This window comes from Agelaius phoeniceus, chromosome 5 (genome assembly GCF_051311805.1).
Source record: "Agelaius phoeniceus isolate bAgePho1 chromosome 5, bAgePho1.hap1, whole genome shotgun sequence".
NCBI lineage: Eukaryota > Metazoa > Chordata > Aves > Passeriformes > Icteridae > Agelaius > Agelaius phoeniceus.
The window spans coordinates 16,661,363-16,678,639 of NC_135269.1; the positions used below are offsets into that span (position 1 = coordinate 16,661,363).

Genomic DNA, 17,277 nt, shown 5'->3' on the forward strand with positions numbered 1-17,277 from the left:
GTTGAAGAATGAGGCCCATATTTCATATGGGATGGTATTTGTTTATGCAAAATATAGTGATATTTGTATCCAAGAAGCATTCTGAGAGAAAAAAAAATGTTGGAGTGAATGTTCTTTTTCTAAGTCAAAATGGAAGATTTCCAAAGTGGACCACCGGGGGAGCTGTTCACTGAAGCAGCATTATGGGCTGTCAAAAAGCAGTTCTAAGAGGTAGGACAGGGTAGGGAAGAAAAGGGAGAGGAGAAAACAATAGGGTTCGTGACACATGGGGACGGATGGCCCTGGGAGCAGTTAAACAGGGCATGTCAGCCCAGCTAAGGGATATTCTGGTTTTAGTGGATGAACTACTGAACAAAGTTGGGAAACTAAAGCAATTTGAATAAATAAATAAATAAAATCAAGGCTCAACTCGGACCAAAACAAAAGCCCTATTCACTGAACAGAAAGAAGCATGAAGGAGGAAAAAGAAAAAAGTTATCATAAGCTGTTAATTCACTTAGGCTGTAATAAAATTCTGATTTAATACAGAATGTTCTCAGGAGTATTTTCTTACTTGAAGCTATTTCTCCACTTCTCCATTTCCCAAGAAAATTCATCTCCTGATGTAAGTTAGAAAACTCACAAGTCAAAATTGAGTATTAAATAGTACCAGAGAATTAAAACAAAAAAGGAGAAAGAAAAAAGCAGAGATATAGAAGGCTTCAGAATTCAGTTCTGTGAACACTTTTATCTGCCTAAACCAAATAAAATGTATCAATCTACCCAATAAGTGAAAATAAAAAAGCAATTACCAGCTCAAATCAAAGAAGCTAGTTTATATTCTCTCTCCTTCATTTTTTGAAAGCAGCTTCATTGTGAAAGCTGCTTTCAGTGAAATCAGCACAGAGGCTCATCCAGAGTAAAGCCATAATTTGTGTGAATCAAACTGGGAAGGAAGATTTGATCCTGGAATACAAATCCCCATAAAATTTGGAGGTGTCAGAGTGTGCTGCTCTGCGCTCAGACAGGCTGCTGCAAGCCAGCCTCACAAATCTAGCAGCACAGACTTGGAGCACCAGGTGTCATCTGGAGCACGGCCTTAGGGGAGGGTGACGTGAACTTCAACACAAGACATGATCACCATCTGTCAAGGTATTGCAATCCCAGAAAGCACAGCAGCTTCAGCACCTAATATCCCCTGCAGACTTCATTCAGGGAGACCAAGGGAGTCCTTGAAAATATTAATTCACCTTCTACTGCAATCGGAAGAATCATCAATCAGGAAGAAGCAGGAAGAAGTCACTTAAGCTGCCTTGTTCAGTGGCATTACTGTTATTCTGCAGAGACAGAACAAGTCTAAGCTCACTAGAGTTGTGCAAGCATCAAGATGCCCAAGTTTCAGAAACCAAAGGACACCCAGCAGTGTTCCAGCTCTCCCAGGACATCATTGATGAAGATGACTCACTTAAGAAAGAACTGCTGAGAGTGGATTGATGGGAGACCATGGAGCTCTTAAAAGAAATGGGATCATTGTTCCACTTAAAGGACATCCAGAAGCGCCTTACTTATCCCTGCAGACAAAAGGAGGCTCTTGTATGAGATACTGGACCGGGAGCTGGGAAATGAGAAGTCTGGAAAGTCCTGTGTTTCCAAATTGATTGATTCGGAGCAGCCCTGTCACAATATTTGGATTCACTTTTGAAGAGCATGAGAAGAACTCAACGGGTATTTCAAAGGCCGTAATAAAATGAAAACCCAATGAGTGAAACCATGAATGAGCTTCTTAAGGAAATGAAAGATAAAACAGGTCAACAAGATTAAAATTATAAGAGGAGTTTTAAGTCAAGCCTGGAGAGTCAATCATTATTATTTAAATGAAAGTGATGAGAGGTTTTTCCAATTGCTTAGATTTGTTTAAAATCCATTAAAAACAGATCTAACAAACATGCGCGAGTAGAAACTTGGTTTCACATCCACAAAACTACTGAAGATAATAATGACTGTTCAGAAGGGACAATTGGTCTGTGTTTCCAAATGGACATATGCAGAGACTGACTATACCTGTGACTGAGGCAGGAATGGTTTATTTTGAGATTGTACCATGGTTAAACCCAGTGAAGTGCTGCCACTGGGGCAATCAAGAATAAAGGCCCTCATTGCAGATTATCACTATCACCTACCTATTTATCTAGAATGATTATTTAGATTATGAAAAAGACTACAAATACATGAACATGTGACTGACAAATCTCTTGAACTGCACAATCCCACTCACTTAGCAGTCAAGCAGAATTGCTGCTGCTATAGCACAAATTTCCAAAGTGAGGAGAAATCTGAAAATCACCCTCCCACGGCATACTCTACCAGGACACTTTGCCATGGTATGTGTATGTTGCCCTCAGCAAGAAATCCATCAAAAACATGATGAAGCATCACAGGAGAATTAAAAAAAAAAAAAGGAAAAAAGTCCAGCTGAAAATTGTGAACACTTCTGCACAAAAAGTTCAAGAAACACTGCAAGAAACATTGTAACAACTGTATGAGATAAATTATTAAAAGAACTGAAGCAGAAGTCTGATAATACCATGAAAGACAGTTGAAAAAAATGCTCCAAGAGGAAAATCTCAGTCAATATGGGAAAGCACTGAGTAGAGTTTAACAATTCAGAAGTAACAGGTCCCAATAAACATGTCTTAAGGGTCCTACATGTAAAGTATAATCCAAAAGGAAAAAACCAACAGCCACTGCAACTCACTGAAATTACAGTCCCACTGAGAATAAAAAGTAGGATAAGAAAAAAAATCAACCTATAAAATAAACTTAACGCTAACTGGATATAAAATGGGTATAGGTAAATATCAACCAACAACTATACAGAGTATTTTAACCATTAATGGCGTGAGAGTTTGGAGTAGTCAGAGAAGTAGTATGGGGTAAAAACCCCAAACAGCTGGGTTTGAGAGCTAAACCCCTTCCTATACAGTTCAATGACAGAATATCCTACAACTGCAAACACACAACATTGCATAGGAGACGAGGAATGCTCTGTCAAGGCATAAAGAACCCCAGGACCTGGGATCTTTTTGAACTTTCCAGAATTTCCATTCCTTTAACACAATTTTGTTGAAATATCAACCAGTGAGGAAGCCAAAATTCAATGTTGAGAAGGTAAGAACAAAGTCCTATGGATCATGAAAGATCATGCCTGCAGCTGAATCCAGTCCACTGCATTTCAGATCCTGACTAAAATCACAACGGGGAAGACTTCTTAGGTAATAACAGGTGTGGCAGGGCAAGTAAATTAATTAATTGTGAATAAATGGATTTTGTATATTGACTAGAAATAGAGAATTATTTTTTAAAGATTATCTGGGTTGGACACATTATTCTGTCCTATGAAAATGCCAGCTAGAGAATTTGTGTTCAAGGGATATTGATCCATTACATGATATAGGAAAATATCATGGCAATGCTGACCATGAGGCTTTACAAAGCATAACAGATACCTCAAAGAAAGAAAAAAGGTCAACTGAAATCTACAGAGTGAAGCAGAAGACAGGATATAAGAAGAATGAGGAACTCTTCTATCTGGAGAAACAACTGTGCTCTGTGGAAAGAAACAGGTCAACTGGTTCAGGCAAGAAAGCTAGCCAGAAAAAAAAAAAAAAGAAGAAAAAGATCTGTGAACTGAAAAGTCATCCTTAATCTTCACAAACTCTGGAGAAACCCAAGCCAAAAGACATTTTGAGAGAAAATCAAAGTTCAGAAAGAAATTCCCTACTGATGAAACTTAATAGACTGTCAGGAAAATGTTTCATTTCCATGCAATTGCTTCTAGAGTTCTCCACTTGTCCTTAAAGGAATATTTGTGTCATATGCATTTTTCCCCACCCTTCAGCTCACAGCAGCAAACCTGAGCAAAGTGGCTGGGCTCCACATTTACTGCATTGATCTAAGGATTCCATTGTTTAGAAAAACTATAAATAAATACACAAGAGTACACAAATACATATTGATATACTGGACACGTTTGTACAAATATGTGCTCCTCAGAATCATCCAAAAAATACTACTTCCCATACTCTACCCTTTACTCTAGAATGGATTTTCAGTGAACAAAAGCAATATTTAAGACGACCATTTAGAATAAACAAACATGCACCTTGCTAAATTAATTGCAATGCCTCAATACAACCTAAACTGGCAGCTCACTAAAATTTATCAGAATGAATTTGATAGCATGCCTTTAAGCTCACTGTGCTGCATGAATGGCAATTCTACTCATTTAGTAAAATCTGGTTGTATGAGAGAGCCTGGGCTATAAGTGAGTTAGTTATGATATACTCAATGTTCTTCACACATGAAGCAACACTGGTAGATTGCTACAAACTTAGTTAAAGAGGCTCATTATCTGTACAAAAACTTTTTCTTACAGGTAACTAGTTTCACTGATCAAAAGGCTTATTTTGAAAAGCCCAGTTATAAAGACTGGGCTTTAAAATCAAGACAAGAATTATTTAATTACCCAGATTTAGTTTTAGCACAACAAAAACAATCCAGTGGGTTTCATCTTTGTCACTTTTATCTTATAAGATAACTTCTAACAGCTGATCACTGAGGTAGTCTTGTGACAAAATACTAAATACCAATCAATTAAGCTAGTCTGTTTATTTCCATAGGTTTTGAATACCTAACCTCAAGATGAAAAATAACCCACTTTCCATGTACAGTAGGACTGAGGCAGATCTTAGACATGCCACTGACTCTTTCTGAAGCTTTCTGCTTTTATCAACATTTAGTATTAATTACCAATTTAAAACATGGAACCAATGCAAAATCTTTAGAACTGTTGACATAATATTGTAGGAAAAAATGTTATATATCATGCACAGTAACACCTGGTTTAGACAGCTTATACTACCTGACTAATGCTGAACATCCATGCAGTTTTGCAGTCTGTCCCAGTTTACTTATCAGGCTTATCAGACACTAAATTCTATTAGATATTAGTTTGATATCAGACACAGATGTTCCATTATTCTGTACATCATTAAAAGGATCACTCTTGCGTTTTACTACTTACTGAGTTTGGGATTTTTGGGGTTTTTTTAAGTGAACCAAGGCAAGTCAGGCAGAGGTATATGTGTATTAGACAAGCATGAATATAAGCCACATCTACCACTAAACAGAGCTCAACAACTAAAATATGAATAGTTAAATCATAAAGAAACTTTTAATGTAGAAAAGCAATACAAGAAGTACCATTGCTGGGAATGGCCGCTCCACAGCTGCGGCCTTGAGTACACTATCTCAGAGTTCTGTAGCTCTTTCCCTGGAAGGGATGAGTAGAGAAAGAACTGGTGCTGAATGATTATCCTGTTTGCAAGAAAGAAAATCCGGCTTCCAGAGGAACAGCAGCTCAAAGATGCTAGAGCACCAAAAGGTGGACAATCAGAATTTGTCAATTTAAGTCCACGACAGAAAAATATGACAACCACAAACATTTTGGTGGTCCCTGGAGAATAGTACGTGATTTCAAATTTTTGTAGACAAATTAATTTCTAGGTCTTCAATCTTTTTAATGGACTGGTGATAGATGTTTTTTAAAAAGCTGCATTCTGCTGTAGAATGAGAGACTTGGAAGGAAAATATTATACCTACTAAGTATCTACAAGTGGGAAAAAGTAACAATCTTGCATCTTTTAGTTGTAAGGCATTCTGCTGTGATTACACTATTTGTTCTTTTCACCAGAGAATCTCTCCACTGAGATTCAACAGACAAGATGAAGTGCGTAAAATCCAAAATATGAGTGTACATAGAGCCTAATAAAACCTGCTAGGTCTTTTTCAATTACAAGACTGATGTGAGGACATAGGGAAGTAAAGTAAGTTTTTTCAAGTGTGTTATAAGTGCAATAGTCTGAAATGCTTCCTTTTAAAATAATGTTCCAAGGACTAGAACTATACAATCATGACACATGTAGAGTGTCAAAGAGAATCGAACTCCAGCGTCCTGTCTGAGTAGGTACAGAAAAATACCTTCTGTAACTTGTCTGGGGAAAACAATGGCGAGTCCTTTCCATCCTCTCTCTGCTGGGGAGCTGGCCAGGGGCCCGGCCCGGCCCATCCCATCCCATCCCCAGGCCGCACCCACGTGTTTGGCGCAGCGCTTCCAGCCCCAGGGGCAGCGGGCCCACCACTGCCCAGGAGGAACTGGTGCTACCAGAGAACGCCATCCCCTCACACCCTCTTTTCAATTTTATTCTTAAGAGCAGGCTGGCGGGCACAACGTTTGCAGTGCCGGACAATTAGCAAAAGCAGCAGGGGGATGCTTGCCAATAAACACCCAGATTTGAGGTTAAGCAGCTGTAAATCTGCATTAATCGTTTCAGGAATTCAGCTATTTACAAAAGCTTTCAAAGAGCAAACAAATAAAAGAAGGGAGGGGAGAAGAGACAGGAGAGGAGCCGATCTGTCCTTACCTTCACACTGCTTCCCTTCCCCTTTGTAGCCCGGCTTGCAGATGCATTTGTAGGATTTTGGTGTGTTTTGACAAATTGCGTCGATGTGACAGTCATCCGTAGCTTCTGCACACTCGTCAACATCTGGAAGCACAGAAGGAACCCCAAGGGGACAGATAAGAAGGGAGACCAGAGCCACAAAACACCAAGGATAGATACTCCCCTTGAAGCTGTTTGCCTGCCTGCCTTCCCAGTGTCATGCTGGAAATGAGAACATCTTAGGATAAATAACTAAACTAGACAACGTGATATTCTCTTTAAGTCGCTTAAAAGCACTGCTCCACGGAGCTGGAGGGACTCGGTCTCACATTTCTGCACTATGAATAAAGTACTTAGACACTGGAAATTAGCTTCTGCTGTTTAAGTCTGGTACTGGAGACCCACATCTTAGTAAAACAAGAGAATGCTTAAATTACATATAAGAGGAGAAAAAAAAAAAAGACTCCTTGCATGTTCTAGCACAGAGATTTTCTTAATTCATAAAGATAGACCCTAGTTTAAATAAACTAAGCTGGTGGGGGAATGGGAAAAAGAAATATTTGAACAGTAAAACCACATTAATACATTTTACTGAGAAGCAAAATAAAAAATAAATGGAAGACCATATGAAACTCGGTAAGGTAGAGTGGAGGAAAGCAACCTGCAATATCATCATCTACTTGGACTAAACTCATTTAGGGGGAAAAAAGTGCCAGCAGCCATCCTGGCCCTTGCTCGGGTGGGTGCCTTACTGGATATGCCCTACTCTGAAAGGGGGACCCAGACCACTTCTCTTGTTTTCAGAGTAGGAAGCCTTTACAATCATTTTAGTGACGGGCATTCGTTCTCTCCTCCAGACTTAAAGAGGATGGGGAGGGAAGAGGATGAGATAGAGTGGAGATCTGGTAGTCGTGGGAATGTTAATGAAGTGAGCGTGGGGAAAAAAAAAACACCTTCCGACCTATTCAGGGATGGGGTGTGCTGGGAACATGGGAACGCTTATAGCCCTGCCTAAGCTGCCCCGGCCCCGCACTGCCCACAGCCGCTCCCGGGCACACCGGCACCCACAGCCCCCGACGCCAGGGGCGGCGATGCCACCGCGCCCCGGGCACAGCGGCCGGGCCAGACCGGGCCGTCAGTCCCGCACCTCCCAGGGGGCTCCTTCCCTGCCTCACGCCACAGCCACATCTGGGGCTCCCGGGAAGACACGGGCAGGCAGCCGGAGAGGGACCCGCGGAACTGGACAGAGCACAGCACCCGCTGTATGGTCAGGAAGAACCCAGGAGACAGGGGTGCTGCGGAGGGAGGCAGACGGGCATCCAGCGAAAGGCATGTGCAGTTGGTTTAATGCCAATTAGATTAACAGATCTCAAAAAGGTGCACTAAAGTGAAAACAGTTTTATTGTTAGCTTGAAATCCTAACGCTAATTGTTTCAGAAGTGCTCACTCGGCCATCTCCAGTGATAACACACGGATCCTTCAAAGTCACCGGGAACAGGAGGGGGCTATTTAGAGAAGGGAGAATAAGCAGACATTGTAGCATGGCACACAGCAGAGAACTTCTCTGAGAGGTGCAGACCGGGGCGGCCCCGCGGGGCACCTCTGGAATACCAGAGAGAGAATTCCCCGGACTCGGTATTGTTATTGTTGTAGAGGTTTTTTGTTTGGTTTTTTTGGTGTTTTTTTTAGGAAAGAGGGAAACAGAACACCGAGCGTCGTAATTTTCCGGACTAAGGCAGAGCTGCTGTAATCTGTTGCTTTCTTTCTTGTCCATTCGTTTATTTTTACCGCTGAGCCAATTCAAATCTAGCTATGATTTACGTGAATTAGCTTAGGTGTTGCTCAGATCAGGCACAGATTCAGTCAAGCACAAAGAGAAAATAAGTTTTTGTGGGGTTTTTTCTGCGGTTTTTTTTAATGCTTTGGTTCATACTTTTGAGTCATTAAACCGGCACCCATCTCCCATCAAGATCAGCAAAAGTGACAGCTGGACTCTTTATAATGCCGTCAAAAATTCAAACTGCATTGAGCCAAGGGGGACATTTCACAGCAACCAGAGGATGCCTGGGAGTCAGGCGTGAATGCCAATGAGTCAAATGAAAGGGCAAAACCAAGTATGAGCCCCTGCTCTGCTCCACATCTCACATTGCATTAGTGGGACTGTAAGAACTTCTAGGCTGACTTCGTTCATTTTGTTACATTTAAACTCCTCTATCCGAGGAACAGGGATTTTTTCCACACCCTTCCCCCTCCCTCCCCCCGACGCCTGGCCCCGCTCGTACTTCACCTTAAAAGATTTCTCATCGCGCAACTTCAAAACCTGCATGCATTTCTTTCAGAAATCACTTCGGGCTTGCAACATTCCAAAGCAGATAGGACTGGGGGGTGTTCGATTTTTGGTTGTTTTTTTTTTTTTTTTTTAAACACCGAAGCAAAGACAAAGTATAATTAGAGCTATTAAACTGATACGAGCGCCGCTGTTTAAAACACCAGGTCTTTGGGTTAATGCGCAGACAAGGAAAACCTGTTAAGATATCCCAGCCAACGCTTGCTCTGCGGAGTCTCCAGGGCTCAGCACATACTTATCTCGTAGGCACTCAAGAAAAGTAACTTTTTCTTCCCCATCTCTCCCTGCAGAAATCCCTCGGCTCCGGCTGTGGCAAACACGCGAGAAAACGCCTCCCCACCGCAACTTCCAAAACCCTCGGCGCTACGAGCAGCGAGAAGTGACCTCCCCCTGAACACCTTACAGCGGGCAGAGGAGAGCGGACAGACACGGTCCCCCCGGGGCCGCGGCTCCGCGCCGCCCGCGCCTGGGGAAGGCAGCACGGCGGCGGAGCCCCCTCTTCTTACCTGCGCCCCCGCTGCCTCCCGCCAACCTGCCGGCCCAGGCGAGAGCGAAAAGCAAACAGCAGCGCCGCGAAAAGCAAACAGTGCCCATGATAATGATGCGATCCCCGGTGCCTGTCTGCGATAAGGGACGCGCTCGGGGCCGGCCGCGCGGAGCCGCCGGCGCTGACGCCCTGACAGCGCCCCGCTGATTCGCCGGGGCTCCCGCGGCGGGGGCGGTGCCGGGGCGGGCCGGGGGCAGAGCCGCCCCCGCGGCTGCCCCCGCGCCCCGCCGCCCCGGGGAGGGGGTGCTCGGGCGGCGGGGAGCCGGTCCGTGCCCCGGGCGGTGCCTGCTGGCGGGGCGTGCGGCGCTGCCCCGCGAGGCAGAGCGGCCCGGCTCGCTGCCGCTGCCGCCCCGACAGGGAGCGCGTAGGGACCCGCAGCGACCCCGCAGCATCGCCACCCTCCGCGCTGCGCCCCCCCACGGCTGGGGCCGGCGCTGCGGGCGCCGCCAGGGGATGCACGGACAGACGGACGGACGGACGGACGGACACCCCCCACGGCGCGGCTGTGAGGACAGACAGGCCGGCGGACACTGCCCATCTCCTTGGCAACGGCGGCCAGGGATATTTCACCCTTCTCGGGTTCAGGCTAAAAGACCACTTTTTTTTTTTTTCCCACCCCCTTCCCCTCTCCCCTGCCTACCTCCTAGCTTCGGCTAACTCCGCTCCCGCTTGCCACGGGTCATCACCAGCCGCTGGCTTCCTCCAGGTTTTAAGGGCTTTGCTGCGGAGGCTAGTGCGCCTTTCCGCCTTTCCAGCCCTAGGTTTGCTCCTCCAAGCCCTTCACTCCGGTCAACCACGGCTCCTCAAGGGATCCCTGCGGACCTGGCCCTGGCCGGGGAGATGCTCTCCCCAAAATCATCTCCGCTGCAGACGGACATGTGAGTGTCATTGTCACCACAGCCTTGGAGGCGAAAATCCTTCACTTTTAAACCCAAACATGACATATTTCTCCCCTCCGAGGCAAGCCCCATGACCCTAAACTCTTTCAGACTGTCTTTAAAGGACTGAAATAGCTGGTAGACTATTGTTACGGCCGTGCCGCCCCTCTTTGCTTTACACCTTTCTTTCATGGGTACCCCACTGCTGAAGTGCTTTGCTACTTTAGTAATTCCCCTTTACTTCAGGGGAATTAGGAGTTTCAACTCCCAATTCCCCTGGGAGGCTGTCTGTCTGTCGTGTATGAGTTCCACTTGTCGTCTGGAAGATAAATACACCTTGTCATAGCCTTAGATGCCTCTTTTTGACAAGTTCCTCCTAAATACACATATATGTCAGTACAATACACTTGCCCAGAAAGTAGCACTATTAAGTATTTTTAAGATTGAAGAGATGGGAAAGAAACGTAAGAAAAGTTGCTCAGCCCAGCTGCGTGTTTAGTAAAACTTCACACACGGTCCTTATTCTCCAATAAAACTAAGCCACTACCGCACGGTGCCAAAGCTGTTTGCTTTCCGCGTGTTTACACCTCTACTTTGGGCATTCCCGTCCTTAATCCCTTACGGGTGGGGTTAGGGCTATTGCTATTTTGAATCCGGACGCTTATTATTTTGTGTGTGTGACCCGGCTGAGTGCAGCGGTGGATTCCATGCCCGAGTCTTCCATGGATACACCACGGCGCGTCCGTGCCGCGGAGGTCCCCAGAGGGACCACACGGTGCCTTGGAGCGCCACCTCGTGACCGTCAGGGCAGAGCCACCCAAGGGCCGTTCCTCTCCAAGATTTTTGGAAGGAGGAGTTTTGTCCTAGGTGAAAAGTAAGGCCAAATCTTCCCCCCCCCCCCCCAATTTGTTTATTTTAAAATATTTCTCAGTTGGACTTTTCGTTCAATTTCATGGAATCATACTAAAATTTATCATGGGATAAATAATCCAAAAAGTTTATATTTCATGAAGGAGTCCACTGGAATTGCACTGGAATTGTCTAAAAATCAACTATCTCAACTTTTAAAAAAGCCACAGTGCAATAAATAAGTTTGCTAAAGCAACAAAATGCTTCCACTGCCTTGGTGACTTGCTCTCTGCCATGTATTATAAGTGTCATGTTAGCTGCAGCTGCTGAGTTACAGAAATCACCACACATGTGCCTAATTCTACACATTTATAGTCCATAACACCTGTATGGCACTCAGGAAGGGAGGTGCCCTTGATGGAATCTCACACTTTTTATATATTCTCCGAGGGTCACATACAACTGAAAGCTAAAGATCATTCATATCAGCTGTCCCTCTTCTAGTGAGTTTGTTGTGTTTTTCCTTTACCAAGATCCGGACAGATAGAATACATGAGGGAATACAAAAGTACTGTATTTATCAAAAGAGAGCCTGAACTGTAAGTCAGGATTATCACATAAAATAAAGAACATCATCTACAATGCCAGGCTTAATATTTCCAGATGGGTCTTTTCAGAGTCTTCCTTGCTAAGGGATACATCTTAACAAGGGGATCCTTGTGGATCCCCACATTTTCCACCTGTAATTATGTTTCTCTAGTTATAATAATCTAACATAATCTCTATGTCAATTCCAAAAATTATTTTCATGAAAAATTTAATATTAGAAGTAATGACTAAGCAGGTTCTTCCATTGTGGACGGTAACAGCCAGATTCATGCCTGTAAACCTGCTCTGGGTAAGAGAGATAAGCAAGAGCTACCCTGGGCTGCCCAGTCTGGGGCACACCTCCAGTGTTTCAGCTTTCTCATCTACCAAAGTACTTCAGCTGTGCCTAAAAACCTTTGGGCAGCATGTTAATTGGCTTCTAATGTTCTTCCACACTAATGCCCTTAAAGCTTTGGGGACTATTCCAATAAAATAATAATAATGCTTAATAATAAAAGAGGTTTATTTTAAAAAAGGATGCATCTCTTTACAGAATAGAAAGTCCATACAAAGCTGCATATCAGGCAAGAGCATAAATAGAATTGTGGCTGCAGAACAGTACTCCCACTTTCAGAACACCTTCTCCCACAGATATTCACCATTCCAAAAGTGCTGTGAAAAGACAGAACAGCCTCTGCAGAATTATTTGGTTTCCTGGTTTGCTATTAATGAACACCTGTATATTGGGGCCACTGCTGCCTCAGGAGGCAGCACAAGCTATTGATAGTGCTGGGAATCACAGCAGTCACTCAACAGCCTATGCAAACTTGAACCAATTGCTTTACTTCTCCATTTCTATCTTCCTTCCTTCCTCCTGTCCCTCTTCTTTCTGTCCATTTGCAGTAAAAGCCCACTGTAGCAGAGCCTGTCTTTCACTGTATTAATGCAGCACCTCTCAAAATATCACACTAAACTTGTTTTGTCTGTCTCTCCAATTAGGGCTTTCATGAGGCCAGTGAGGCACATAAACCCTGACCCTTTTAACTTCAGTTCATCTATTTTTCTGAACTGTACTTCAAAGAACTGAGAGAGACCTGGCTCCTTTGGAAAGGAGACAAGGAATGCATGTGCCAGAATTTGTGCTGGGAGCACCTACATTATGAACCCTGAAATATATATCTCCAAACTTTACTTAAATACTTTCTATTAGGAAGAAAGGAACCATGCAAGCCCAACTCTTCAAAGCAATATATTAGCCATTCTGCATTTGTACACATATTTAGGGGAAGTTTTTGAAACTAACCGGCAATAGACATGCATTGCACCGCATACTCAATGCTGTATTACTTCTTTCCATGAAAATACAGCACGTAAGTTTCCTAGAAGTCAAGTAGCAGCATGCAGCTGAAGTAATTAAATGATTTGTTCCTGTACATGAGAGTAAAAAACCAACATAAGTCCACCATAAGCCATAATAAAGTTTTGCACAAGAAAATTCAGCATGTTAGAGGACGAGGATTTTTTTTTTCTTTTTTTTCCTAATTGGAGGCAACAAGGAATTACATAGCAGTTGCTGTAACAGTTAAGAGGGGACATTCATTCCATAGCTTTGGTGAGATCACAATCAGTTTTATCGCACTCTACCATCAGTGAGACAATGTGTGAAACCTTGTGGAAGTAGTGGTTAAATTTGTATATTCTGGGGAAAAAAAAAAAGGTGTAAGTTAGTGCCAGACTTTGAAGACAGACATCAACCCATGCTTGAGGACAGCTACTCTCTGGCTGTTACCTTCCTCCAAAATTTGTCACCTGCTTCATCCAACTGTCCCTCCCCTTTCATTGCCAGGGTGTCAAAAGAGATGAAGACTCATGCAAAGGCATTTCCTTACACCTGTAATTATTTTACACAGTGGGTCATACGGCTTATAAGCCTCAAAACGCCTTACTGAGAATTACTATCTACAAATTCATAAACTTCTTGCCTCCTAAGTGTCTCATGAACAGTTTTCCATTCAGAAAAATGCTTCAACAGCTAGAAAGTGGCAGGGGAGAAGGGAGTTACTAGGAAGAGTAATGGAGATGTTTATTTTTTTCTCTCCTACTTGAATTATAACCACTGAGAGCGAAAGATGAAAACATTAACGAAGAGATGGAAAATACTACCATCACCATGAAAAGCAGAGTAGATCCTTCTTTTGTGGTACTCAGTCAATCTTAGTAAAAGCATATTTTGCCAAGATGAAGGTTACATCTCAAACAGGTGAATAAGGACTTGATGCATAAAGAGCTGGATAAAACTTCATAACCTTCATTATTCAGGAGACTGGTTACAGCAGTCTCTCTCAAAATTAATAAGGTACACCTCTAAAAGCTGCAAAAGAGAAAACACAACACAAAGTTGTGCCTACTACCTGCTCTGGGATTATACCTTAGCAGGTGGGAGAAGATGACAAGGACCTGTGGACACATAGAGCTGAGAAGGATACCTTCTAGAAGACCTGTTTGAGAACTCTGTTGCCAAAATAGTTTTAAAAGTGGCAGTGATGTGTCCTTGTGTTCACAAGGATATGAAAGTGGCATTCTGAAATGGTTGGGTTTTAGGAAGTGGGGGCATAAGGGAGCCAGAAGGGAAATATCAAGGGGAGAAAAAAATCAAATTGCTCTTTGTCCATCCACTAGCTTTAGGCTTCAGTAGGATGAAAATTTTAACTCATTTGCTCCTCCACTGGAGACTTCAGAACAGTGACTTTTGCTAGTACAAGTTCTGGCTCCTAATCTGCTGCAGATTACTTGACATTGTATTTTAGCATTAGCATTTCAGTTACTTTGAAAAAGAATCTCACAGATTATTGTGATTGCTGCTGCTCTAACATGCAATCCTCTTAAACAACCAGGTTTGCACACAAAAAATGTCAAGCAATTCAGAGGAAAGTCCTGTCTTTGGTATTTTAGGCTTATCATAGTTAAAATCTTAAATTCTGGATAGTCATCAACTGCTCTGGACTGCACAAACAGCAAACAGAGCTCTAGTAACTCAGCTGATGAGAGAAAGCTTTTGAGTTGTTTTAGAAGACATTTTCTGATCTCTTGTTTGAAAGTGAACTTTTTTCTCAAAAATATCTACAGCTGGCTCTGATTTCTTCTTCAAAGCACTTTGGGCCCTCAGGCTGAGGTACTTTCCATCTTACCCATGATCTGTGGTAAGCTATCAGTTCCCTTTCCTGTTCTAATCAAGGTCCTGAACAGTGCAAGAACACTGAAGCATGTACATATTTATCAGCAGGACTACTCTTGCCTATAGACTTCTGCAAAGACTGCCTCAGCAGGCTTGGGATTGTGTAGTGCAGGACAAAGAGAAGAGGCCGTGCCCTCCACTCACAGTCCCTTTATCCTTCAGTGCAGCTCAAAACCAGCTGTGGGGAGTGACGTGGCTCAAATCCACATGGGCAGTCCTCTCTGCTCTGTGGAATACACCATGGCACCACTTCAGAGGCAAAGGCTGATTCAGCTTCACAGAGGACTTCATATTGTGAAATTTTAATTTTTTTCCAATTCAGAGCCCTGAGGGCCTACCTGCCCTCTCTTCTCTCTCTCTCTCTCAAAAAAAAAAAAAAAAAAAAAAAAGCCCAAACACCAGCACAAAAGCACCAGGACTTCCAGAGGCTCCAAATTCCAACTGTAGCGCCTGGCAGAGCAGCTAGAGATGTGGGTGAATTGGCAAGACATCTTGCCCAATCATGGTAAGATCTTGTAAGACTCCTGCAAAAATTCTTTTGAACCTTTCCTGAACCAAAACCATTTCATATTTAACATTAATAGCAGCAACAAGACTCCAGGAAAATTCCAACAGAAGCTTTTTTCATAAAATAAAAATTTTTCCTGATTTCTCCACAATTCCACAAACAATTAAACGTTATTTCCCAGGACACCTTCCTGCAGACAGGAAGAAAAAATATCTTTAATGCAGCCAGCTCCTGCAATTTTCCTCCTTCCCTACCTACCCAGCCACTGAGAGCTAGAGTGAGATTTGTGTACTAATTTGAAATTCTGCATTCTTCAGGGAGGCCCACAGTACCAAAGCTGCTCTCAGGATTTTCCCTTTAATTTGCTGTAATGTGAAGAGAGTCCAGTGCTGTTGAAACTTAGATAGTTTTGCATTGCAGCATCTGTTCAATTTACTGCAGGGACAGAAACTCTTCCATCAAAACCAGCTGGAGGGCTAAGCACCAGGTCAGAGCATCAATCCCTTTACCAAACCAAGTCCAAGCCAGTGGGAGCTATATAGTACAGATTTCCTAAAATCAATGTGCTCATTTTAGTTCAAGTGTAAACATGTACTCATCCCCTTGTTTAGCTGCAGTCTTTACTGCACACAATCCACAATTTAAGAACCCATTGCCATATAAACTTAATCTTAAAAAAGAAGCATGTTACGAAAGATGTGCTTGAGTTCAAGCCCTGACTTTATCCAGTAAGCCTGGCCTATTACCAGTAACAATTTTATCCTGGACAAAATCTCTGTAGACCAAGTAAAGTTTTATTCCAAAGTAGGTACTTCTGTTGAAATATAAATGCATGTAATTCTTTGTACTGTAATTAAATGCATTTTTATTCAGTTGCTCTGTTCCTTCAACACAGCTGAACTGAGCTGGGCTTTGATCAGGAAGCCTGCATCTCCCCTGCTGTGACTGTAGCCTTAACCTCTTCAGTTGTGAAAAAATACTATAAAACACTGTAGCTGTCACCTGGAGAGACCAGTGAGTATCAGGGGATAGCAGCAGAAATTGAGGCCTGTAGTCCTGTAGCATGAGCATAAGATGACTACAAGATCTAAGTGAGAAATAACTTACAGAGCAGCGTGACACCACAATCAAAAGTTCAGAAAGATAACAAGCAGGGTCCTGTCTCCTATGGTCCTGTACTAACTCTTTTCCAGCTCTAGGCATGCTCAGATTTGCTAAGGATTGTGACAATTAAGAAGTTTCAACTGTTTCCCAATAAACAGAATAGTGCTTCTGAAACAAAAAGAATTCAAAACAGGGAGGAGATTTTTTTCTTCATTGTCCTTTAAGGAAAAAGGGTAAATCTCACAATAGGATCTTTCAAATACTTGGATGCAGCATTGTAAAGTTAATATTCTTGTAAAGACAACCAAGTCTAGAGATGCCAAGATTATGGTATAATTTATTAATTAGAATAAATTAAATTAATAATACATTAAAATTTTAATAATTTAAAATTATAATAGATATACATTATGAAGTAGAATTATATAAAAATGTAGAATTACATTAATTTTACAATTTATATCAGCTGTGTTTCTCACATTTGTAGGTACTCTTAATGCTTAAAATGTTGATGCTGAACACTGTTATGAGCCTTACCACCAGTGAAAATGAACATGTTTTAGTTGGAAAGACTAGACAAAGGAAATGAGAAATGAAAGTTCGACCCAAGGAAACAGTTGGGTGCTCAGGGTTTTAATAGGAATACTATAAGTAAAATTCAGTTCCCACAGAAATGTGCAGCAATAGGAAAGTCCATGTCTTGTGTAGAATCATGTTGCATTTGTCAACACACCAGATAAAT

General features: G+C 42.7%; 1 protein-coding gene across 2 annotated transcripts in view; it reads right to left on the reverse strand.

Moving 5' to 3' along the window:
• Positions 1-9,780, reverse strand: part of SCUBE1 (signal peptide, CUB domain and EGF like domain containing 1) — a 194,158-nt gene extending 184,378 nt beyond the window's left edge. For both annotated transcript variants that reach the window (XM_077178403.1, XM_054631631.2), the window contains exons 1-2: positions 9,333-9,780; positions 6,462-6,584 (exon numbers count right to left, since the gene is read on the reverse strand). In XM_077178403.1, the coding sequence (XP_077034518.1) occupies positions 6,462-6,584; positions 9,333-9,765 (556 nt within the window). In that variant the 5' untranslated portion in view covers positions 9,766-9,780. The remainder of the gene's footprint in view (positions 1-6,461; positions 6,585-9,332) is intronic.
• Positions 9,781-17,277: the final 7,497 nt, after the last annotated feature.